Below are 26,402 nucleotides of genomic sequence, written 5' to 3' on the forward strand. Positions count from 1 at the left end.
TAAGTAGAGGAAACATTAGGGACTATTTAAAATTCACCTAGGGTATAAATATTTTCTTGGTTGAAGATTTGTATGAAGTATTTCTATTTTTGCATATATTGACAAAAAAACTTTTTAAGCATACATTTCTTTATATTCTCTAACTGTGACAGGAAGGTTTCTGAAGCACAAATACCCCTTATTTCCTAAAGATGAAATCCTAGAAGGATGCTTCCAAATGGGGTCATCTCCTATGGCAAATCCAAGTTGGCCACAAATTGACCACATGTTTGACGAGTCCTTCAGTAAAGTACTGCACTGATGCCAGGGGCAAGCAGGGCTGGAGACAACATATCTGCACCCAAGGTTCTAGGGTGTGTTGAGAGCTGTACTCTATTCCAGAAGCTATTTAGAAGTTTTGGTCATAATACTGTCTTTTTAAAAGCCAACCTGCCTTTGGAAATGGCATTTGGATGACTCCCGCCATCCCTTTATTGTTCAGTGACAGTGAGAGTGAGAAGCCGTCTTCCTCATCTCGGTCTGTTTCACGACTGGGAGAGACTATCTCCTGGGGGCCGGCAGGTGCATTCCCTTGACATATGAACTCTCTGACTTCCTTTGTTACCTATGTAACTTCTCCTTTGGACACCAGCTCAAGGACAAGAGGGCACACGAAGGAGAGGGAGAGGATGGAAATGTGGGTGAGGTGACTGAAGTCTCGCTTACAGCATGGGTAGGCCACATTCCGTAGGCAAAGAGAAGGGATTTGAGGAGGTAATCACATCTGTGATGATGAGGAATGCATCTGTGCTTTCAAGACAAACAGGGAGAGGATGGGACAAGAAGCAGGAGTTGAAACAGACCAGGCATGTAACAGGTAAAGACTACACTAAAGCGTGCATGAGGGAATGGAAGGAAGGAGACAGAGTGGCACATACAGACAGCTTGGATGTAAACAGTAGGGAAGAGTACCATTTGGGAACTGAAGGAGCTATGGCTCATGGCATGCATTGAAGAACTATGAGCATCGTGGTGAAAAATGACAGCATGAAAATGGATAAGACATGGCTGTGAGGGGCACAGACTCTGCAGTCAGACCAGGAGCCTGGGTGCAGCAGCCTCCAGCTGCTCTTCATCAGGGTCCTTCATCTCTGGGTTTCTGTATCCTACATGCCGAACAGGCTTAATAACATTGTTTTCTTGATACGAGAACTAGATGAGATCAAATATTAATTAGTGCTTAGAAGAGCACCTACCAGAATAATAAGCATTCAGTAGAGATAGGAGCTGAGGGGTGGGTGGGTAGACAGACAATTGTGGTTTAGTCTCCAGCTGGTGGCACTACTGAGGGTTACTGGATAAGGGTGCTATTAGGAGATAGGGCATATCTTTGAAGGGTGTGTCTTGCCTGACCCCTTCCCATCTGTCTCTCTACTTTCTGCCATGAGGTGAGCAACTTTTCTCCACCATGATGTTCTGCCTCACCACAGGCCCAGAGCAATATAAGCAGGCCATGGACTGAAACCCTGAGCCAAAATAAATCTTTATTTCTTTTAAGTTGTTCTTTCAGGTATTTGTCACAGGTACAAAAAAACTGATTAAAACAACAACAGTAGTATTTTTTTTAAAATTCAAGTAGAGATAAATAAGGCAAAAGGACCAACAGAACCCTAGCATTTGTATGGGGCAGATGAAGGACAAAGAGGCAAAAAATGGAATAGTCAGGAGTTGAAAAATACAGTTGGTTCTCTAAATTCAAATATGTATTCACAAGGGAGGATTCAACAAAAAATAACCATATGTACTGAACTCGTAAGGACTCTTTTCTGGTCATTTCCCAGGTAAGACAGAGTAACAACTGTGTAAGCCACACACACAGTGGTCACAGTGTACTGGGCACTGATGCAAACTACACCACTTTATATAGGAACTTGAGCACCCATGGAGTGGGTTTCCTTGGGGTCCTGGAACCAATCCCCTGGAGACCAGCTACAACTGTGCTACAACAGAAGTCACAGGAGCATGACATTTCAAGAAACTTATGGTGGTAACAGCATCAAAGCTTTAGCAAAGCAGAAGAGCTGAGAGAAGGCCACTGCAGCATTTGGTGTTATTATCATTAGAAAAAGACCAGTTTAAAACATAATGAGACCCTACTCCACACTTTATTTCAAATGGTCAAAATCAAAAGGACTATCCAGACCAAATGCTGGCAAGGGAGTGGAGCTGCTGCATCCGACTTTAGTACTAGCTGTGTAAATCATTTACAAAAATTGTGTGATAATTCATTTTGGAATTTTCTGATGCAGTCAGAAGCATTATCCACTATGCTGCTAGTCTTCTGCTCAGCAGTTTATGTTAAAGCCGTGCACACATTTTCCACACGTATGACCCACAGCCTCACACATGGGTAAGTTATTCAAGGGAAGTGAGTAGCTGGTAAGTACAGAAAGACTTACAGAAGGAGATCACTCACAGAAGCTCTACTCATCAGTTCTAAACTGTAAGCAACCCAACTTCCCCTAATATTTAAATGAGTAAACAGATTATAGTAATTTAGCACAATGGAATATTACAAAAAATAAAACAAATGTGTGGAAGAGGGTAGACACACATTCGGTTTAGGAGAAAGCCCCTGGATTTGGTGATTAGGAAGTCAGAGGTAAGCTGGGGCAGAAAGTATTGGAAAGGGGGTCTCCTTATGGTATTCAGGCAGAGGGAAAGGTGGGGAAGCAGAGGGTCACACTGGGATCAGCAACTATACCTGCAAGTTAAATTCAGCCCTTAGGCTTGGTTCGGAGAACTAAGAATGGTTTTTACATTTTCAACAAAACAAAGAAAAACATGACATACTTGACCCACAAGCCTGGACCACAACCATCTGGCCCTTTGCAGAAGGCTGGCAGAGCCCGCCCTCTGGCAGTGAAGTGGAACAAAGCAAGTGACAGTGCATGTGGCTGAAGGAGGAGGCAAGGTCAGCCCGTAAGTCGAAGGGAAGAAAAGAGGCTGATGCTCAAAGTCTAAGGAGTCCTGAGGGCAGCAGTACTTCAGGAGCAGTGGGAGCAGTGAGACAGAATGCGGGCAACACAGTCAACCTTCAAAACGGGGGAGAACCTACTTCTCTACAGGGGTGGGATGGAGGAAGAGGTGAGGCAGGGTGAGAGAACTCCCACCAGAGGGCTCTGAACTTCACAGAGGAGTGGGTGAGGAAGCCATCTCAAGGGGGCCATTCTGACTACTCTATGAAAAAATTGCAAACCTCTCCTGGCACCACCATCCCTATGGCCTTGTTCTACTTTCTTTCTTCCACAGAACCAACCACCTGTGGTACCTTAACTTCAGTGCTGGTGTTTATCACCCCACCAGAACGCAAGCTCCACAAGGGCAGGAAGGTTGGTCTGCTTTACTTTCAGATTGCTCTAAGGATGGAGAATCACACCAAGCACTGAGCAGGCTTTCAGCAAATGGGTGATGACTAAGTTAACATGCAGAGAGCAGCAGCTTAGGCTGAAGTAGAGGTCCTCAAGGTCAACTGACAATTTGGACTAGATTAACTCTCCATTGTGGAGAGCTGTCCTGTGCATAAGTGGAGGCATGGCACAATCCTGGCCTCTACCTACTACATGCCAATCACACTGCTCTTCCCTGCAGGGACAAGGAAACATGTCTTCAGATGTTGCCATATGTCCACTGAGGGACAAAATGGTTAGTCGTGAACTTTAGGACTATGAGGGAATCACTCATTTATTCACTTGACAAATATTTACTGGATGCGATACATGGGTGAGACACGATGGAACAAGAATGAAAAGCTGACAAGGTATCTGGCCTTATGAAACATGCAAACTGGTGACAGAAACAGAAAGTAAACTAAGAACTTATTATTATTGCTATTCATCACATTATGAAGAAAACAGGATAAAGAAACAAAAACCAAAAACTTAGCAGAAGAGATCTATTTTGCTAATAGTTACTAGAGAAGACTTCTGAGAAGACACAGTACTAAAGTTGAGTGTGGAAGTGTGAAAAGGAGAGCACCATGGGACAAGGGAGAAGAGCCCTGCAGTGGGAGAGAGCCTGGAGCCTTCCAGGAAGGCCAACATGGCGGAGCACCCTGAGGACGGGAGCCTGGGGTGGGGTGGGGTTTGAAATGAGGCCAGATTCTCAGAGGGGAAGCCATGGTGTGGAGGCCACAGTTGAGGCTGACACAATGGGTATTTGTGGTGGGTCTACTCAGGAAGTGACATAATCCAACTGATGTTGGCTACAGAGTAGAAACAGGACCGAGTCACTAGGAGGAATAGGACCATGAGTTACGTTAGGGGATGAATAATAGGACTCATTAAGAGTATCCTAAGAAACAAAGGTCAAGCCAAAGTGGGCTTGTCTGTTTCTAGGAAGTGTCAAAAGCCTGAGAGGACAAAAGATGGCCCTCAGAACTGAGAACTAGCAAGGAAGGCATGACTCAGTGATGGAAATATGCTTGTGGGAATACCTCCAAAACAGAAAGCCAGTGTTATGGACTGGGACAGCAAGACATGGCAAACATAGTCCAGCAGAGACTTGAACACTTTCTTCACAGGCTCAGGAGAGACAAACATGTCCCAACTTCATGTGCTGCTCTGTCATATTAAGGGAGTACGTGCCATCTGCTAGGAGATAAGGGAACCTTCAGACAGACAGGCCCGGAGACACTGCTGCTGTGATAGCATAGCTTTGGGACCTGCCCCGGCTCTGGTTGCTGCTCCACTTGGCAGATGTTCTTCCACTGTCAACCTGACCTGACCTTCCCTATTACAGCTCTGAGTTAAGTAAAAGGAATACCCGTATATATAGAAAGGGACACAGTCACCAAAGTCATGGTAAAAAATAGGCACTTACCTGTATGCATTGATATAATCCTTCCTGTGTTCCAGAAGAAAGTCTCTCAGTTTGCCAATGTGAGAAATCTAGAATGAAAAAAGAAAGTTTACATAACGTACAAAGAATGACTGCAATACACTTCAAAGTAACAGGGAATGAAATGCAGGCTGCAGAAACATTTTGAAACTAAAAACTATGGTTTTAATTTTTTTATTTGTTTGTTTTGAGACAGGGTCTTGCTATGTAGCCCAAGTTGGCTTTGAATCCTCAGTCCTCTTGCCTTAGCCTCCTGAGTGTCAGGATCACAGGCAGGAACCACCACACCTGTTTCACAACTTTGGTTTTAGACTCTCATGTGGTCACTAACTTGTTAATACTCCTGGGCCTAGGTCTCTTACCGACTGTTCCTTCTATACCTCTACCTGTTATGATTTGATGTTAGGAACAGGAGATCTGTAAGGAGTGAGACAAGGCACCTCCAGTAACTACACAGCATGCGCTCAATAAAGCTCAACTCCTTTCCTGTGGTCTTCTAGCTAAAATTTGCAGACAAGTATTCCTTTTCAAGCATTCTAGGGGATGGATCCTAAGGCTGAAGATATGGGTGCTTCAGCCCATGAGAGCAGCAGAGTTAGAGGAAGGACTCAGGGGAATGGTTTCCTTTTGTACACTAAATCTCCACCCTCCCTGTGGTCTGCTTCCATGGATGAGCACAATGGCACAGGTACAAAGCTTGTTCGCGCGATGGCTGACTTCGAGTATGAAAAAGCCTACTGTAAAGCATCTGCATGTTAGACACTGAGTGGAGCAAGGGATTCAAAATTCAATAAATAAACAGAGGTAGAAAGAAACCTCAGGTCATAGTCATGAGAGGTAAGAGGACGAGGGAGTGATTAACCAGCCCGATTCTGTCCTCCGACCAGAATCCAGCTTCCATTCCCGCCCTCTGTACTCTTGCCAGGCACACATAGTTCAGCCTTGAAAGGCCTCAACTTTCATCTGTCCATAAAGTTTTTCTGTCAAGGCCAACTTAGGCTAATTTTCACTTTGCTCTGAACTTAAAAGGACTCCTGCTTACCACCCACTTGCACGCAGTTACACCCGGTCATGTACCCTGACTTAAGTTTTACATCCAGGCTTCTCTGGCAGTGACGTTAAGAACTATGCAAGGAGGTCTGCAAAGCAGTCCCTACAGTGTGAGCACAAGAAGCTCAGAACATGATCAGTAAACATTTGTGGAACGAGTGTATGTCTGAATACAAAGCAGAACTTATCACATAAGAGAGACATTCTGCATTTGTCTGGAGATAGGCCAGAGGGGTTCAGTTAAAGTTTCCAAATGGCCTAGACTAGGATTATAAATTCAGTTCCGAAAGGTACCCTAAGGCATTTAAAAGCATGAGTCAAAAAAACCCCAAAAAGTATGGCTACAATATTCATCCATTTAACAATGATTGAGTGAGAACACAGCACTGACTGGCACTTTCACATTCGTAGTCTCTCTTTTCCCAAGGGCCCTGTTGTGTGCACTGACTCCCACTGTTCTCAGCAGTCACTTTGGGAAAGGGAACCTCACAGAAGCTAACCAACTTGTTCAAGGTCACACACTGGGTATGTGGCAGAGCTCAGACTCAAGCTCAGGACTGTTAAGTCCCAATTCAGTGTGTTCTCAGTCACTACAGCTGCCCTCCTCATATTCCTCTCCCATTTTCCCACTTAAGCTGCATCATGAAACCTGACTTTTAAGTCTATCGGGGGAAAAAAATGTAAGAAATGTGCAAGCAAGGTTCCAATGAATCATATGCATGATTCCGTCAAGAGATTCTGGTTTTAGAATACAATACAGTAGAAGGACATAGTTCTGCTGGCTGATTTGCCAAAGGGCCACCAATGTATAATCTCAGGGCTTAACTAGTGGGAACAAGTTCAAACTCCCAAATACAACATTCAATGCCCTTCACAATGCAGCCCCAAAGTCCTAAGTTGCCTTGGTCTCTGCCACACTCCCTAGTAGAGTCCCAAAATTTGCCACACTCCCTAGTCCCAAAATTTGCCATTATGGGCAAACCCACCCTCCCAATGCCCTATGCACCATTCTTTCCTGAGCTGGCCACTCCTCCTTGCTGCTCAAGAGTCTCTTTTTCTCTCACCGCAGCTGCATGAGTACACATTTCGGCACCTATTCCTTCCTGGTGGCACCGTGGCTAGGGATGGACTGATTTCCCTTCAGCAAACTGAAAGCTCCCAGAGGGGAGGAAACCTGCTTTCCTTTCCCAGATCCTGTGGGCACAGTCCTAGTCCACAGCAGAGCCTTCGAAACTCTTCCTAAATGTTGAATACAGATACTTCCAGGTACAACCCTGGGCCTGCAAGGTAATGCTTTTCCAGCACTCTCTTGTCTCAGAAGGCGTACAATCCCTAATCCTTGGAATCATATGTGACATGGTAAAGAGGAACTTAAGTAGTAGGTGAAGGTTGCTGGTTAGGTGACTTTACAATAGAAAGATTACCCTAGATTATAGGGGAAAGCCCAATGTAATCATAAGGGTCCTTAAATACAGGAGGCAGAAAAGACATTGAATCCAATGCTCTAGCTTTGCATGTAGAGGAAGTGAGCCAAGGAATCAGGGCAGCCTCTAAGTGGGAAGGGTACGGGAAAGGATCCTCCCCTTCAGGCCTATAGAAGAAGCATAGTCCTGATGACACCCTCATTTTGCCCAAGGAGTCCTATTTTGGACATCTGACCTACAGAACTGTAAGATAACAAATATGTATTGTTTTAAACCACAAGTTGGCGGTGACTTGTTATAATGACAGTAAGAAATGAACACATCTACTGAGAGCCTCTCCTACAATCCCCCAGCGACCTTTGAGAGGCGATATTATGCCAGTTCTACAGGTGAGACAACTGAGTCACAGACAGGAGACGCCATTGCTCAGGGACACACACGCTGAAGGCTGGATAGAACCCAGGCAGTCTAAGTACCAGGCTAGAGTTCTGCAGTACCTTATTCACAAGGACGATGACTGGGAGCTGGGAAAGCAACAGCAGGCATCTACAATCCACCATGCCCTACATACTTGATTTCCCCCAACTGAGCACCAGCCACATTGCTAGGCAATGCATACACTGCTCACCACGTCATTTCCACCACCACCACAATCCTATCACTTAAACACTACTGCAACCCACTTAGTAAATGTGGAAGCTAGACCCATGCAAAGTCACAGGGGCAATAAGTGACAGAACTGGGACTGATCACAAGTCTATGTAACTCAAAGGTAATGTTATTTATACTGTATCAGCTAAGTCTTTCTTCACAGAAATACATGCTGGGCTTCATGTGGAAGGATCTGTACATGTCGATTTAAATTTTTCTATTAAAATGTTTATGTTTATTTTTTATCTACACTGGCTATCGACAGACCTGCGAGAAAGGTGTGTCTTCACTGATGAGAAGGCGTCTCCTCCGACGTCAGCTCCCGTTCTCTGTGCTTTACAACACAGAAGGCTCAGAATCAGCCAGGCTGTGAGCAAGCTAAGAGGAAGGTCCAAGAAGAACAGGATGGTCAGAATGAGTGGCAGGAACACTGATCAATTTGTTTAGCGTCAGTCATCAAGCCACTCAAAGCGCGGTTTAAAGAAGTCAGGAAAGCAACGTCCAGGACCACTCCCCACACTGAGTGGATCTCCACTCACCCTTTAGCTTAGGATGGATCGAAGGCAGAGGAGGAGCTCTGGCAAAAGACTGTGGGTTTGGGCAAGTTAGGGCAGACAAGAAAGCTGACTAGGAAGTCATGGGGCTGGCCACCATTCTTGGGTTGCAGTCCCTGCTTTGCCTCTTTCTGTAGAAGGAAGTCCTCACCATCCACTCCTTGTGCTCTGTGTGGTAGAACCTCAGTTGCACAAATGCTCCTGCCTATCTCCTAAGCTTTCCTCACTCTTCCCAGGAAGAAGAGTGTCTTACCTGATGTGTGATCTGGAGCAGGGACTAAGAGGCTGCCCTTTCTTCCCCTGTCCTCAGATCACCAGAGATCAGGGACCAGGTGTCCTGGCCTGTACTCCACCTATATTTGGCTATAAATCTAAAGCCAGGTTCTCCAACTGGCTTTTCTTCTCTCTCCTATTTTTCTTTCAGGTAGTTCCAATACTAAGCTGGAACTTAGTAAAAAAGGGATACAGTTGATAAGCTCCTCTAAATTCTTAACCTCTGCCAACTGAAATTTTGAGCAAATTGTTTAATCTGGTTGAGCGTCACGACAAAGGGTGGGGGGGTAGTAAAAGTTATTTTTAAAAACTAACAGTTAACATAATAGTCAACTTTCAATGAGTATCCACTATGCACCAGGCATCAGTCTTCAAAATTATGGATCCATTTCTCATTTACTTCACTAACAATTCTACATGGTAGGTTCCATGGTAATCATATAATCCTATTTTATAGATGAGAAGACATGAAGGCAACACAGTACATAAATGGTTCAAAAGAAATAGAAGGCTTTCTGACTCCCAAAGCAAGTGCCTGTGTGCATTCAGCCTCCGTAAGTCTACCCACAAAGGCAACCCCTCTGAGCATGATGACACCTCTGAGGGTTGCTTTTACCAGAATAGATCACACTGCCTTAGGTGAAAGCCACTGTGTGCATCTATGATAGTATATAATCAAACATGGCATCTAAACGCCACTCTAAAACTATCAGTATTCATCTAATCCATCCCTTTCTTTCTCTGAAGATACAGTGGGGTCATTTTTAACTGACTATTTTAATAAGGTGAATTCCTCAAGTCATCAAGGCACTGAAACTCTCTATACAATCCATTTACCATAAAAGCAAACCAGTAATAAAATAGCAGTGGTGTCATGTCTATATTGGATACATGCGACAGGAGACAAAAAAAGACTTAGATTACCTATCCTTACATACATAAAGGTTTTACTCTGCAGGACTGAACAAAAATAAGACATCCCATTGTGTGAGCCTGTGAGACCTGGTCCAGAGGTGCATCTGCCCTGCAAACCTGGACTCTATTCACATGAGTGTTTTCCCACAAACATACTGCTGAGTGGGGACAAACCCAGAAAAATCAAGGGTGCCCAAAGCATGTACTGTGTAATCCATTCATGTAAAGTACATGAAATGCCTACTTCAAGCAGAACACACACACACAAAGAGAAGCCAAAAAGCCTACTCATCAAAATAACAGAGGCTGTCTGGGTGGAAGACAACCTTCTGTCACTGTGACAAAGTACTTCAGAGAATCAACTTAAAGAGGAAAGACTTATTTTGGTTCATGGTTTCAGAGTGTTCAGTTCATGGTCTATTTGCTCCATGGTTTTCGGGCCTGTGGCAAGGCAGAGCATTATGGCAGTTGGATGTGGCAAAGGAAAGCTGCTCACTTCTCACCTCACAGCAGCCAGGAAGCACAGAGAGACAGGGAAGGGGATGGAATAAACTACACACTTCAAAAGTACGCCCTTGACTTACTCACTCCAACCAGGCTCCATTTCATAACGGCTCATTCAGTATGAAATCATTAATCCACTGATGAAGTAGTGGCCTGACAATCTAATCACCTCTTAATAGTGTCCCCAAATGGGGACCAAGCCTTTAACACATGAACCTTTCGGGGGACATTTCACCCCCAAATCCCAACACTTTGTATCTTAATACTTTTTGTATTTTAATTTTTTTTTTACAACTAGTATGTATAATCTTCACAATTAGATATACTTCCTAGGTACTTCCCTAAAACTGTACACTGGCTTCCTCACCAACCCAGGGTCAACTTCCTGTGCCTTCTTCAGGCTCAAAGCCCTCCCCACTTCCTACCGTTAGTCTCTGACTTACTCCTGCTCCTAAGACTGTGCTTGAGGCTCAGCTCCTATAAAAATCAACTCTGCATTCCCAGGCCAGGTTAAGGACCCTCACACAAGCATGGAGGTAACAGAATCATGTTTTGAATTGCTTTCACATCTATCTAACATTGCTGCCCGGGCATATGTCTAACTCAAAGTGGTTTCTCGATAATTACTTAATGCTCTAAAGCGATTTGGTTTTCTATCCCTGTCAAGGATTAGAGAGTGACAAAGTGCAAACATGCTGTCAGCTGCACACTTCCCATTACCCACTAGATGGCAATACAAACAGAAAAACAGACACTCACTCAAAAAATACCATTTTTCCCCCAAGGGCTTTCAAATTTCTCTGGTGCTTTCTTTTTGATTTGGAATCGTAGAATTCATCAAGGTTAATTGTTCGGCACAGGCTGAAGCTGAAACAGTGCTGTTTTACATAGGTACTTTGGATGAGTCCAGAAGATTTAAAAATACTGTACTGTGCAGAGTGGACACAAGGGGAGCCCCAGAGCTGGCTGCTGGCTGCCATCTGCCATTGCAGGCAGCAGGCCTAGCTTTGTTTATGTTTCACCCACAGAACAGCCTGGCTAGCTGCTCCTTGTGGGTGCTTTGTAAATTACCCAAAGCAAGACAAACTGTAAGACAAAAGCCCTGTACAAAACGGTGGGATTCTTCTCAAAGAATGGCTGCATTTTAACTGTAGGGCAAGTTCAAAGCAGTTGACAAGTGTCTTTTGCTGATCACAGCAGTGGTTCAACTAGCTCCCCCTCCTCTCTGCCCGAGATGATAGGAATTCAGTTCTGCTGGCATTCACAACACTTCCAACAAAGACCTGATTGATTACGAAACACTAAGTACCGATTTGCATAATTTGCCTCTGCAAGAAGCAAGCATTGTTCAAGATTAAAGAGACTCCAGTAGGTCCCTCTGGCATATTGTAAAAAGTTCCCCACAACACAAAATCATTATTTTTTTTCATTCAATCAGTGGACACAGCTTGCTGTTCAGTTTAGCATGCAGCCAAAGGCACAGCCAGAACAACCACTGTTGTATAAATGTTTGCCAAGTACTGATAAGCTAAAATGATTTTTCACAAGGATCATGTTCTTGAGTTTAATTTGGAGCCCACTAACTAAATTCCGAATCAACTCTCTTTGGTCTTAATTGAAAAATGCACCAATAGCAATTACTAAACATCTGAATTAGAGGTTCAGAACTAACATACTGAAGTCACGGTGGGGGACATCCAAGTCCTGTCTTGTGCAAGAGAAGCTCCCCAGGACTAATTACCTACAAAGAGTCTGGCATAGCCACTGAGGTTCCACTGTGCTCTGGACAGCCAGTTTGTTAGGGACTAATATACGAACTGTTCCTTTCTTATTTTCCTTCAGTAATTGCTTTATAAGCAAGTACTATGGACTGGGCCTATCTCCTGTCACCTCTTCCCAATTGAGGGCCTGGAGGAACAGCAGCCCTCACAGCAGTCGGGGAGCTTTTGGCAGCTCCTTTCCAGTCCTTCAAAGCTCCTTCCTGAGATTCCAGCCTCCCATGTCTTCCAGAACACGCTCTCTCCAGGTCCTTTCCTTAGACCTCTCTGCCTTCCCTCGTCACCTTTTCTGCCTATGCTAACCTCTGAATCTTAACTTCTCAAAATTCTATCCTGGACTCTTTATTTTACACTCATCCCATAGCTTTATTTACAATTTCCATACAGTGTTCACCCAACCCCCTTCTCTCCATGTTCCAGCCGAATGTGTCCCAGTGTCCCCTGGACACATCACTTGTGTGTCACTGATGCTTCAAGTGCAGCGTATCTCAGCTGGACACTAATGCCACCACACATACTCCGTGTTGGCTTACTCCCCTTGCTCCCAAGAAGACTTCATCCTCTCTCTCGGTATTCCTAAGTCAGAAAATCACTGGCTATTTATTCACCTTTTCCTCCTACAAATGAAGCTGGTCAGCCAGTTCTGTCCACTGGCCTTGTTAACCATCTGCTGTAGGAGCTGGCCCCACAGCCAGCTTCCTGCAAAGTGCACAAGGCACCGGGCCAGACCCCAGCTTTTCCCTTCCTTCTCTCTGCAGCTGCACTTTGGCACCTGCTCGCCTGTGCCTGCAGTATCTTCTTTCCCACCACCAACTCCTATGCGAAGGTGGACAGCCATGGAGGGACTACACTGCAGCACTCTGGCTCGTTTCTGCCTTGTCTACATGAAGTCTTCCTGAGGCACACGGCACCCATCTAACTATTAGCTGAGTACATGACATGCTCTACCCACCCCCTGAGCCTGGAAACCTTATTAGAAACATGCAAGGTATCTTGTCCAACAAAAGTAAAATCAGTAGCTCAGTAAGCTGTTCTGAATTTGTGCTGAGAACCAACACCAATCTCACTAGACAGGAATTTTCAGAACTCAGCACACTTTGTGTAAGAGACACAGGGAGAACTTGCATGAGATGGATTGTTTTTCTAGCTCCATCTTTGTATTACGACTTCACAAAGTGCTGAACAGAAGATAGGGTGGCAAACACAGTGGACAAAGCTGAGTAACACTAAACAGATGGATGTGGTGGCCTAACTCATAACACCAACAACTAGCTTTCTAACAACCTGAAAAGTACTGCTTCCCTGCTAATATTAAGCTCCTGTCCTCTTAAAAAAAAATAAAATCCTACATTCTTAGTATAAATGATAAAAATGAAAGAATTCATGATTTAATTTCAAAAGGTGAGTATGTCACCTTTTTAAGTACTGTCCTAGACAGTGCTTAAAGTTCCTGTCAATGCAGCTTCCATTTTAAAACAGGTCTAGGCCTCTCCCACCACAAGAAAAAGCAAATGCCAATTGTGTGCTCAACTCTTCCTTCTCACTCCTTGTACCTGTAACTGCATTAAGCAGTCATGCCATGCTTCTTGCTCCCTGCACTACGTTTTTTGGCATTGCTCAACACATCCCCTCTACTCCAGAAATTTGTGCACTCTTACTTTGACCTTTCTATCTGCCTCGACTGGCTCTGATGGTGTGCAGTATCAAGCAAGTGATGTCACCTTGCCTTGATCGCCAGAATAGAAAGACTGTGGGAGGCACCTAAATGTAAAGAGTGGCAAATGCCACTCCTAGGAAACCATTCCACTTCAAACAGTACACAGTTCTTTACTCTGAATCAAGTTCACAGGGATGGAGGCGTAGTTCAGTGGTAGTGGTGGCAAAGTATTATCTAGCATGTGTGAGGCCCTGAGTTCAATGCCTTGCACTGAAAAAAGAAAAAAAAAAAGGAAAACTGAGTTGAGCTGTGGGTTTCCCCCACCTGAGGCTTTCTTCTTCGGTAAGCTGAGCATTCCCAATCCTCTCACAAATTCCTTCCCTGGAAAAGCATTTGTCACTTCTGGTCATATTTATTACCCCTGAATGTAACAGCAGTTCATGGGCCTCTCAAACCCAAAGCGTTTCCCAGAATGGATTCACACTCTGTGTGTCAGCAGAAGTCACTGCCTCCTCCTTACAGCCCCTTGCTAGGGATTCCTCCTAACGTTACTGAGTCAGATTCACTTTACCTCAACCAAAACGACGTTCTCCAGAAGAGCTGCTGATAAACTAGTCTTCACTGTGTTCACTTCTTCTCCTGGCTTCTTGTCATCTTAATTCTGATCGTAGAATCAGAATGGGATGAGAAGTTCTATGAGTGACCCCTCCCGGCAGACAGTCAGCCCAACTAGCTACAGGTGCCCTAACAGTCCATTCTAAAAATGCCTCCTCCACAAAACACCACAGAGAGACTTCACTAACTCCTGCCTCTGGAACCAAATACTCTCCCTCCCTACACGCCTAGCAACCCAATCCACAAGCACACAATGAGGCTGGGAGGACATGGCTCAGGTTCTATGAGCCTACGCTAGTTAATAACCACTGTTTTCTTTTCTGTACGCATAGCTGTCTTCTTTGATTTGTCCATTTGAGAAATATGTAAGGCTCAGCATGGGCCAGGCACACTGTGGAAGAAGGTACTGTAGAAGAGAGGAAGGGATGAGGGAGAACAGGACAGGCACTGCTTTTCAAATCCAGTCTAACCCTGCCTGGCCTCAAAGCTGTAGGCAAAGGAAGGACTACAGAGCCAACCAAACAGGCCTGGGCTCTGCTTCCACCTTTGCCCTTTACTAGTAAGGTGGCCTTGTCTTGATGCTTAGCCTCTTTAAGCCTCCTTGTTTTGGGTGTAGACTTGAGACAATCCTGCTGAAAGAAACTCGAAGTCATTAATGAGAATAATGTCTGTAAAGACTCTGTCACTGTGGCTGGCACAGGATGGGTGCCCACTATCAAAATTACAAAAAAATTTTATTTATCATTCATAAAGAGGCAGCCTCCATTCTACAAAATAGAGTGAGAGCTCACATTGAACAATCATAGAAGAGGGGATTTTGTAAGGCAGCAACAAGGATAAAGAACAATAAATTGAAAACCCTGATTGGTAACATCAGGATACCTCGGACCACTTTTTTTTTTTTTTTTAAAAGGCTGAAGCAGAGGGACTTCTTATTATACTGACTTCAGTACAGTGGAATCTCCCACATCCAAAAAAAAAAAAGAAAAAATCGTCTGTCTTAAAGTTTCAGTTTGATTGTATGGCATTTGGCAAGAGTGACTCCATCTTGATTTGGGCTGGTTGGCGGGGCCTAGTGCAGGAGCTTAGTCCAAAATAATGGCCTCCTATAATTCCATTTAATGGTGTATAAGGTGAATACAAAATTCAACTTCAATGACACTTGAAGTTCAAATAGCAGCTTATTTCTTCTCCATGTAGAAACGGACTGTTTCTTCAATTGCGCATCAGAGGGAGCGGCTGGGCTGGGTTTAGGAATCATGAGAGTGAAAATCCATATTCTTAGGTGCCAGAGTCGCAAGCAATGAGGTGAGATACTGTGAACCAATAACGTGAACTGGGGACTTTTGAGACCCGTCACACCCTTGGTCCATAGCTACACATGAAGTGAACAGGTGGCTTCTGCCAAGTGCACACGGTTTACCTCCGCCAGCTAAGTTTCTGTAGGCGCACCTCCAGTGTGCAGTGTGTAAGCCCCTCCTCTGGACTGTGCGTCCTGCTCCTAACACCTCCTTTGTCCCAGTGCAGGCATTCCAAGGAAAAGTCCTGAACTCCACAGGCAGCCCTCATCCCTTCTGCTCTCTTGAAAACAGAGTGGTGGACAGTCAGCATGGAGGCAGGGAGCAGGGATGCACCTCCAGGTGCAGGGACTATGTGCCAGTTCTCTGACATCGTCAGAGTCTCAGCTGAGAAGGTCAGACAGGAAACCCCCAAGGTCCTTTCCAAGATATTGGATCAACTAGAAAGCTCCTCAGCCCAAATCTGGTGGTTCTTTCCACCCATTTCTGCTTTTCAGCATGATGTCAGGCTCCATGCTCAATTACTGAGTTCATCTGACCTACAGCAGGTCAGCTACAGAAATTTGGAAATTAAAAATACTTACAACTGTTCACACATCAATAAGGTACAGGGAAAATCAACAATAAAAGAATTAACGTGACAATTTGTAAAAGGCAGCTAATTTGTGCACATTATATGCAGAGCTGATGGACCATGCACAAAAGTGATAACAGCAGATACATACAAAGTGCTTCCTACACTCTTAGAAGAGGGTTAAGGGCCTTTTAGTGACAGATGCGAAGCTAGGTCAGGGGATCAGGCCTTGTTAGTACGTGGCATGGCTGTATGAACCGGGATCCACTCCAGAATCAGATTCCTGACTTTCCCTTGCTCTTAATGTTCTCTAGAACCTTAACAAGGGGGTGGGAGAAACTAACTCCATTTCACTTATTTTTGAGTTCCGCACACTAAAATATCAATTCTCTTCTTAAAATTATTTATATATTTTTTAAAAAGTAGCAAAGAATTCAAACTTGACTTTCACTTTCTAAGAGGGATTGCATATTTTTAATTTCTCAAAAGTGGCCTTACACAGAAAGCCCGAGCATCCAAAGCATAGCTCCTGACTTTTCCATGGAGCAGAGATCCCTATGAGACTATGAATCTGATCTCTCCCATTAAAAAAACATGTATCTACACAGGCACAAAAACCTTTCTGTCTACTGTTTTCAGATTCAGAAGCTCTTGTCTGGCTGGAGCTCAGGTTGAGGAAGGTCTGGTCACAAGCATGGTTACACACACACACATACACACACATGTGCACGTGTGGGACTGAAACCCTCTGGAAACACTACTGCATAAGGAAGAACTTCCCAGCTCAGCACCTGGACACAGCCACTGGCTCTGGGTAGCTGATAGGGTCTGTTTGAAAGATAATACTAACCAGTCACTCTAAGGGGCCAGTGGGGTGACAGGGGCTCTGGAGACAACAGGGCAAAGACTGAATGCACATGAGAACACTCTGTGCCTAACACTCTGTGGAGAAGGGGAGCTATGGAAGAGAGCATCTAAATCATTACCATCATAAGGTGCTATAAATATTTAGTGTTTACTTTGTGTCAGGCACTGTACTAAGCCCACAATCTTATTTAGCCCTCACAACAGATGAGAAAACAGACAAGGAAAGTCCCCCAGGGTCATACAGCCAACAAAATAGAAAGTCAGGGTCCAAACCCCAGAATCTAGACCCAGAGCCTCTGTTCTTCAATTCTTCACGTGCACCTCCAGGCTTGGCCACCTGGGGATACAACTTCTGCTGCGGAGCCCAAGTAAGAGGGGCCATCTTGCAGCCTTCTATTACCTCCCACACCAACTCATGAAAGCAAATCCATCAATCTCATTTCAAAAGCATTTGCCAAGTGTCTAAAATCTTCCCATCCACGGCAGAAAATACTAAGCAACTATGTACTCCACCATAGTGCATTCCATGTCCCAAAAATATGCTCACTCTGCTTCGTGGGGAAGAATTAAAAGATTTTTTAAAATTATAAGTCCAAAAAAGAACTGTTTCTTTTTCACTTTGGATTCCCAAATCCTGGCATATTTCCTAGCTCAACAAACGTCAATGAACAATCAACAAATGGAGGGTTTGTCATTTTTAATACAAACTTTAAGGAACAGCTACACCCACAAACCAGTGGTTATGATTACTAAAGACTGTATTTTAAAATATGGAATGTTCACCTACTCTGGCAAATAGTTTAGTAGATAACAAAAGGCACAAGTCAGACATGTATGACCTGCAGCCTCTCCTCTGGTGAGTCTTTGACAACAAATGGGCTCTCTCCTGAGGTAGTCTCTTACAATTTAAATGAGCAAAGCATGAGGTCCCCAAAGACTGAACACTGTCCCCACTGACATTAAATTTTTTTCTCTGAATTACAGCATCAGCTATAAGGAAGAAACGTTTGTGAAAACGTCAAGGACCAGCACCAGTAGGAAAACCACAAATAAAACTGACAAATCGCAAATGCTCCCAATCTTGTGTTCCTGGAATCCTGGACCAGGGTTAAAATTACATACTAGGAACAACCTAAAACTGCCTCTTTACAAGCCAAAGGCAAAAGTTACACCACTGTGGACTAATTAAATTCTCTTCTACCTACCACAGCAAATACAGATCCCGTCCAGTAGGTGGTGCTCTCTACCACACTGCTCTCCAGCGACTAGTACAGTACATCAAAATGACGACAGCCTGGTTTTAAGATGATTTGTCTCTTGAGGATATACATTTGGTTTAAGTTTCCACTGCAAAGTTAAAGTTCTTAAGATAGGTCATGCAGATCAATTGCTCCTGTAATCTGAAACTCAAAAGAGCAAGTAATATCTAAACAAGGGGAGGGGTGGCCTGAGCTTATAAGGGTCTCTAAAAGCCAGGAGACAGTCTGCCTGGCTACCTCTAATCTCACCATCAAAACTGTTACCTTGCTCAGTTTCTGCTTCACATCAGCAAGCCAACAGCAAAAGCAACTGTGAGCAGTACAAAGAGAAGACAGACACTCAACTTCTATACTGCTTGATAGAAGCCAATAATTTATACTCAACAGAAAACATGGCTATGATAAGATTCTAACTCCCAAAAGGAGAAGCGTTCTGCTCTACTCAAACTCACTTTTTCTCTTTTAGTTAAAAAACAAAAGCAAAAGAATGAATGTTCATTTCATCCTGAAGCTCTGAGGAACGGGTTTGGTAACAAGATACACAGCCTCGCCTCCAAAGCCATCTTTCAAGTGAGCAAGGGAATAAAATGCAGAGCATGCTGGCTCAGCCAATAATGCAAACTTTGAATTCCAAGCACCATCCACAGCCTTGTTTCATCATTCTCTCTCTTCAAAAACTATAGATTCTTTTCCCTCATCTTGGTCTCCTTTGGAGTAAATAAGGCATGAAACTTAAAAGTACTTGAGTACACACACACACACACACACACACAAATGCAGAAAATGCTATTTAAAGGAATAAGAAAGCTTTCTAATATCCTTTTTGCTTGAAATAAATGAAAATGCAAATTTTAGTGGTTTCTAGAATTTAAAGAAACTGTAGCAAATTGCAAACTGCTAAATTTCATAGAAGGAGGATTTGCCTGATGAAAATGGATTGTTACTTAAGTGTTCAAAATAGCATGTAATAATAATAAGGGCTGGGGATGTAGCTCAGTGGTAGAGGACGTGCCTAGCACACACAGGCCTTGGGTTCAATCCTGAGCGCTGCAAAATAGCCTATGATAATTAGTCCCTAACATAACTTGGCTAGGAAAAAAAAAAATCTGTGGATAAGAATAACTAGAAAAAAATGGCTTGGTTCTGGGCAGTACATTACAGACCTTGATTCTGAGAATCAAATTATGTATTTTTTCCCTACTTTGAGAATTCTTTTACTTGGACGCAAAGTATTTTAAGGACTGTATTTGAAGTTGCCATTTAAAAGTCAGTTTGAAAGCTTTAAAAGTAAAACCAGTACATAGAGCTTAAATTCTCTTGAACAATGTAACAGATCATTAACTAGGTGAGGCATCTGAAAGGACAAGCACATAAAAATTTCCATCCTTACGATCATAACAATGAACTTCACTCAAAATCACCTATCAATGTGTTAGCAATAATGCTGTCACCAAAATATAACACTAATTGCCCCCACAGCAATACACGTATGCCCTTAAAACACACACAGTCCTGTACCAAAGAAAGGGAAGTAAAACATCATGCCGTTTAAGAAATCCTTCCTAAGCATTACAATAACCGGCATCTGGTCACGTGTTAGCACGGCTATTTCAAAATAAGTATTGTAACATCTTCCTGCACCTACAGAAATTTCCACAGTAGAAAACAGAGGCACTTTCCCAAGAACTGGAGCATGAGCAACTGAACAAAAATACGGGTTTGCTATTATGAGGCTAATTTCATAACAAATTTAATATTTAAGACTAATTTCAGATGAAAGCTTTAAAGTTTATTATTATCTATAGCTTATCTCATGATACATTTCAAATTAAACAAATTTAAATTTTTTTCCTTCTTGCAAAATGGAGAATCTCCATATGTTTTTGTTTTAAAAAAAGTTCAAATTTTATTGGAAACTAAGCATTTTGTTTTAAAAATGGAACATATACATGTGTGTGTATAACACATATGTACACACACGTACATATACATACATACACGACTTCTGTGCCTATAATTAGAAAGGGACATTCTGGAGATTACTGTAACAATCATTGAGGCTCTTTAAAAAAACTTTCATGTTTAAAAATTCGTATTTAGCTTTCATTTTGAATTGCAGCCAAAACTTTTGCTCCAAATTCACATAAATCGCTATTTCTCTCTCTGAGAATTGCTTTTTAGAGAAAACATTATTAAAAGTTCCATCTGACTTTAAGAGTTTCCAATTTGTTTTGCATGTTTATTATCAAACTCTAATCATGACTCTCCCAAACTTATTTATACTTTCGCACAAATTTCCAAAGTTTTCCCAACTTAAATAAAACCCACAAGAACTGTGGGAAATGTTTCGTTTCGAAGATAAAAGCAAATCGGTCCAAATGCACATTCGCAACAACCAATGTTTACTTTTGTTGTTCAAACATTCAGCTCACAGCACCTTCAATATCTACATTCAACTTAATTTTCTTGTCTCTTAAAAAAAAGAGGGAATGTACTTTTCTTTTCCCGTTGTGCTCTCAAAATATAAACTCATTTAATGCAAAGCAGTCCTGGGTCGGGTGTGCTTTGACGACAAGCACACCCGGTCTCCCCGGCATTCCTATCACACACACAACGCTACTTCTTTCAAAACTGCAATTGGATTTTATTTTTCCTAAAAAAATGAGGATGCTTTACTGTATAAAGCCCAATTAAAATTTTGATAAACAAAAATAGCAAAGGAAATACCATAATACTAATGTGGGAAAGAAGATAAGGATTAATTTCATTTATTGAAAAATCTGAGTTTTTTTCCCTTGGAGTATTTCAACTATAACTTTGTACTACATTTATTAAAATCTGAAAAACCTTTAACCTGAGAAAAATTTATCAGCTAACACCTATTAAAAGAGGAAGAGTACTTTGGGTAGGTAAACACCAGAAACTATTTATATTGCTGAAAAAAATGACCTATGTATTTTAAGAAATAATATTTGAAAAAGTCTGAAGGTATCTCTGATCCAGTTCCACAATGTAGTGATTCCATCTGATTCTAGAGACAGCTCTCTCACAGGGGACCTACGGCATCTCTATGGCAAAGCAAATTAAAGGTACTGAAACCAAAAAGAAATACTTCCTAAGAGAATGAACATATTTTAAAGTCTGTATGACTGACAACGGAAAAAGTTGTTTTAGCCACTAAAAAAAAAAAAAAGTCTTCTGACAAGAGATTCTGGTTTGGAAGTGTGTCACACCCTAGTTCCCCAGCCATGAATCTTAGTTCATTTTTTAAAAATGAGGTCTATTTCCTGTAATTTTAGATATTTTAGAGTACAATTATTTTACATTTTTATGATGCCTTTGGGGTATCATTACAAATATTTTTATGTGTTTAAACTTAGAAAAATAAAATTAAGTAATAGCTTCTCTTAAAGGGAGCTGTCAACTCTCTCTTGAACAAAAATCTTTGTTTTAAAGTAATCTAGAGATTTATATCCCCAGTAACCATAGAAATTAGTCTTTAAGCTTTAGGGGAAAAATTGCATAAAATGCTCTTTATTTAATTAAAATCAGAGCTCTGCTTTTAGAAATAAGGACCTTCTTTTGAACAGAAAGAATTTTCCACAGAGTAAGACTTTTTAACTCAAGGTAGCTCTCTGTGATAAATTAATCAAACACATTCAGTTGACTCTTGAACTTGTGCTAAGAAGTTAAATACTTTGTTGGAAAGGATTTGCTCCCAGACTATATCCCCTGAAAACTTTTCATAAGAAAAGAAAGTGAAACACACAAGATCCAAATAGTACTTGTAAATTATCTAAGTATTAGCAGAGAAAGAAAGTGCAAAGAAAATAACTGAACAATAACAATTAGGAGAGCCAGGCACAGAGGAAGTCACTCTGTTTTTATTAGGAAACTGAAATTGTCATTCACCCTTCCTTAATATGAAGATCCATCCACACATTACAAATCAACTTAACTTCTGGTGATGACGGCCACTTTCCATCTCACATCTACTCTGAATTCTGCTTATCACCCTAAACACAGGTTTATTTCTGCTTGAGAGGCTGGTCGGGGACGGCGTGGGAGCTCCACTCTTTCCCAGCAGCCCAGGAGAACGTGCGTTTGAGGAACAGTGAGCACGAACTTCTCAACCGTATTTAAAATGCCAACGCTTTCCAGGCTTCTGCAATTCAGATGCTAAGGAAATCTGCGTACTACTGACTTTAATTAACTTTTATGGGATTTAAAATTTGTACCTTCAGGTTTTTCTCTATATAGTGAATAATGTTAAAAGTTAGACACATTCTGATTGTCATTATTAAATTTTTTAAAACTTGTCCATCTGGAAATAAAGATATTACTGATCACGTCATAGAGTATCTGTTACTGGTCACACGGCATATTGTAAATGCCAAGTTCAGTCCAAACTGCAAATACCTCAGCTCTCAGATCATCAAATCTCAGAACAGGCCAGAAAGCAACAGTTATACAAGTGTAGGCCCTGCTGAGAAGGCCAGAGATTTGTTACCACCCTCTGTAAGCAACTCCACTTTTGAGAAGAAGTACAGGTACTTCACCTGACACTATTTGCAGCTATGTGACAGTCCCACAAAGGGACATTTTAATAAGCATTTAAGGAAATCAAACATGTGCTGTGTGTACTGAGTTGCAGCAGGGACAGAAAACGGTAAGGAAAGGTTGTTTCCACTGCATTTAATTGACACCACAGTGTGTTCATCTTGGAGTTCTAAAAATTACTATTCTGTGGCAAAAAAAAAAAAGTGTTTTTTTACTGTTTGGATATGGGGACAGAAGTCAAAAGATTTTATTCAAATGATATTTCTGTTTTTATTGTAGTCTGTACATTTCCACAGCAGTTAGGCCTCAAATTAAATAATGCACATTATGTACCAAAAAAAGTTTACTTTTAATTCAGATTATAATAATCAGCAATGCTAGAAATATAAAAGCTATGCTGAAGTGCCAATAGAAACAATGTTTGTAGTAGCTCAAAAATAATCTCCAGGTGTACGCCGTTCTCAAGTTTTTCAAAATGATGCTAGTAACACAAAATGTCAACAGTGGAATATCTTCATCCCCTCCATCTTCACTTGTACAGGCAGGAACTTAGGGAAGATTCAAGAGCCCATCTTCACAGGGAACAGAAGAACCAGAAAGCTTCCTAGGCTTCCAACCACCCATGGTTTCTATGTTTTTAACTCCACTTCCTCTCATGCTAGAAAAGTCAACAAGGTAAACATATGTTCTTTCCTTGTGCCTCCTTCACTCCATATCCCATTGTGGGCTCTGTAAGAATTTTATCTAACAGGCAAAACCTTACACCAAGGCCAGGTGGCTGAGGTCTGCGAAGTTGTTCCAAGGATGTGCAAGAGTGTGCTGAACTGACAAATAAGCAAATGCTGTGAGGTAAAAACTAATAACCACAAGAGTAAAAAAGGTTTATTTTGTTTTTTCTCAGGTAGGTCTCACTATGTTGACCAAGCTCATATTGAACTCCTGGGCTCAAGCAATCCTTCTGCTTCAGCAGTGCTGAGCACTCCCGAGTGCCGGGACCACAGGCGTACACCACTGTGCCTGGCTAAGAAAATATTTATTAATGCCCCTTGGCACGAGATACAGAGTGAGTATACTGCACAAAGACTACATTTGGGCTTACAATGTGCCCTTACTCAGTGACTCCTCTGAGCTTCAATCCTCACCTGTAAATCCTGGTCCCTAAGGTCTATTCCAGCTCCAAAATTCCATGGCTTCTTGCACTTAACTGAAAATGAACTAGTATATTTTCAAGTACTATTTCTCTTCCACGTCTCCTGGGCTCTGGGCTCCATTCACAAAGGAAGGACTCAGCATTCATTTCACCTACTCCAGAGCATATTCCACATTTTCACATATCTCATTTAATCCTCTGATGCTAACGTCTTTCACATTTTATAGGTAAGAAAACTGAGGCTTAGATACACTAGAGTTGGTATTCAAACCTAGATTTGTCCAATTAACTCTCCATGCTATTTCCAAGTATATAGGCTCTCCCCTAATGCAAAACACCAACAATGTACTGACTCACTCCCTGAGAAGTCAAGAGCCACGCACCATGCTGGGTGAGACCACTATGCAGGCTAGCGGGCGTGCCTCTACCTCCGTGGCACCTACACTCAGGGCCATGACACAATGCTGTGTAAGCAGCATACCCTTAGTTGCAAAAGACCATCAGGAGCCTCAACATGTGCCAGGAAACCTGGAGGAGAGATTACTGCAGTGGACTAAAAACAGACAAGGGAGTGGCCTGTGACCTTGGAAGCAGGAGATGAGAGGAGACTGCTTTAATGTCTCTGCTCTAATGTAGGCCACGTGAACCCTGTTTCTCCATCCTCTCCACAAGCTCCCTGGATAACCAAGGCTAAGAACCACTGGCAGAGGGAGCACAGGAATGTGGCTGAGCAGAACTCTGAGGTCAGGCTTGATTTCATCCAGGTTCTGACATTCATGAGCTACAAGGCCATTCCCAAATACTTACTTGTAAAATGAGAAAAATAACAGCACATGCCTTGAATGGTATGAAACACAAAGGAAAAGTGCCTGGCACACAGTGAGAACTGTGCAAGGTTGCAAGGTCAACCAGAAAAATGACACAATAAAATCCATTTTTCAGTAAATGAATTTTGTTAAGTCAAATGCAACAGTAAGGTTTTTTTGTTGTTTGTTTTTAATGAGGGTCTTATGTATGCTAGTGTAAAGAAACGGAAGAAGTTAAAATGCACGTGAGAACTGGAGGTAGAATGGCAGAGCGTAACGGTACTATCTGTCCACATGGTAGCTAAAAATTACCCATACCTGAAGTATCGAGAAGGTAAATTAGAGTACCAGTGATTACCAGATTATGCAATGTTTTATCCTAGGGTTGAATCGCATTTCCTAAATAGTGTACCTTCATCCTTTACTTTACAGCTCTTTACCACTTTCAGAAACAAGATTTCTCTTTTTTTTTTTTCACTTACTCTTCACATCCTCCAGAGAAAGGAAAGTAAACAATATAAGAGCTTCCACTTAAACATGAAAAAAACAGAAGGCCATCGTTAACTAAAATGAACGCTGACTTCTTAAGCAGCAACACCAGTGGTGAAGTAAAAGAAGACAGGCCTGGGCAGCAAATGAATCAGTGTCCTCATCCTCTGTCCTCCCTCCGGAACCAGTACAATCCTGCTGCTGGAATTCCATGTCACCTTCCTTCCGCACTGCCCAGCTTGGTTTTGAGAACTCCCTGTCTGCTCAGGCTAGGACTATGCACCTGATTCCTGTCTTCTATTGAACTGCTACAGCCAATCTGCCACTCAGGCCTACAGCTCCTCCATCTTGAAAGGCTCCTCAATTCACCGCCTTGAGCTCATCCCCATTAGACTCAGCCTCAGATCCTGACTGGATTCCTGCCTTTGCATCTCTCCCAGCTCCATCCGAGGTCCCCACCCCACCACTCCCACCAAGCTTGCCCAGACCCATGGAGGAAAAACTGAGGCCTGGGATACTTGTGCTATTTTTAAATCAGTAACTTGTGTATGTCTTTCCCAAGCTTATTCACCATGCTGCCTTACCTAACTGTGGGTAGAAAGGCTGATACTTTATCTCTAATCCTTTCCTTGCTAAATAGCTGTTACACCAAGAGTTTGAAGGAAAACAACAAAAACAAAGCTACCACCATTCACATTAAACTATGGTGTCATGCAGTACACTGAAATTTGAAAGCCTTAAGCACTTAGGATACAAATAAGAACAGATGCTGGAAGTGGCTAGAAGGAGCATGTGGAGCAGTGACTTAGAAGGCCTTCAAGGAAGGAGGGAGGAGATTCCTTCATAATTCCAAGTAGCCTGTACCTAAGGAGTAGGAATGCCCAGGCCCTGTGATGACTGGCTTCATGCTTTATGCAGAACTGAATTCCACAAAACTAGCATCTCCACCAGAGCAGTTGCTAAGGAGAAAGGCTCAGATGCTAGGATTGGGTGGTGGTACAGAGGACACTGCCCAGGCTGCAGAGCCAGGAGAGCTGTGTAGATACAATGACTTCCCACACCCTAGTATAGATGGACCTCCTTATTTTACTGAGGGTCAC

General features: G+C 42.5%; 1 protein-coding gene across 4 annotated transcripts in view; it reads right to left on the bottom strand.

Moving 5' to 3' along the window:
* The window catches only part of Stx18 (syntaxin 18), a 106,576-nt gene that overhangs the window by 39,977 nt on the left and 40,197 nt on the right, over nucleotides 1-26,402 (bottom strand). For 3 of the 4 annotated variants that reach the window (XR_012435880.1, XM_074042625.1, XM_074042628.1), the window contains exon 2: nucleotides 4,861-4,928. Coding sequence is in view for 1 of the 4 variants with exons in the window: in XM_074042625.1 (XP_073898726.1) it covers nucleotides 4,861-4,928 (68 nt within the window). In the remaining 3 variants the exon portion in view is untranslated. Of the gene's footprint in view, nucleotides 1-4,860; nucleotides 4,929-8,270; nucleotides 8,333-26,402 lie in introns of those variants that run through there. The other variant, XM_074042626.1, reaches the window with a different exon arrangement.

Source organism: Castor canadensis, chromosome 9 (assembly GCF_047511655.1).
Source record: "Castor canadensis chromosome 9, mCasCan1.hap1v2, whole genome shotgun sequence".
NCBI classification, from domain to species: Eukaryota; Metazoa; Chordata; class Mammalia; order Rodentia; family Castoridae; genus Castor; species Castor canadensis.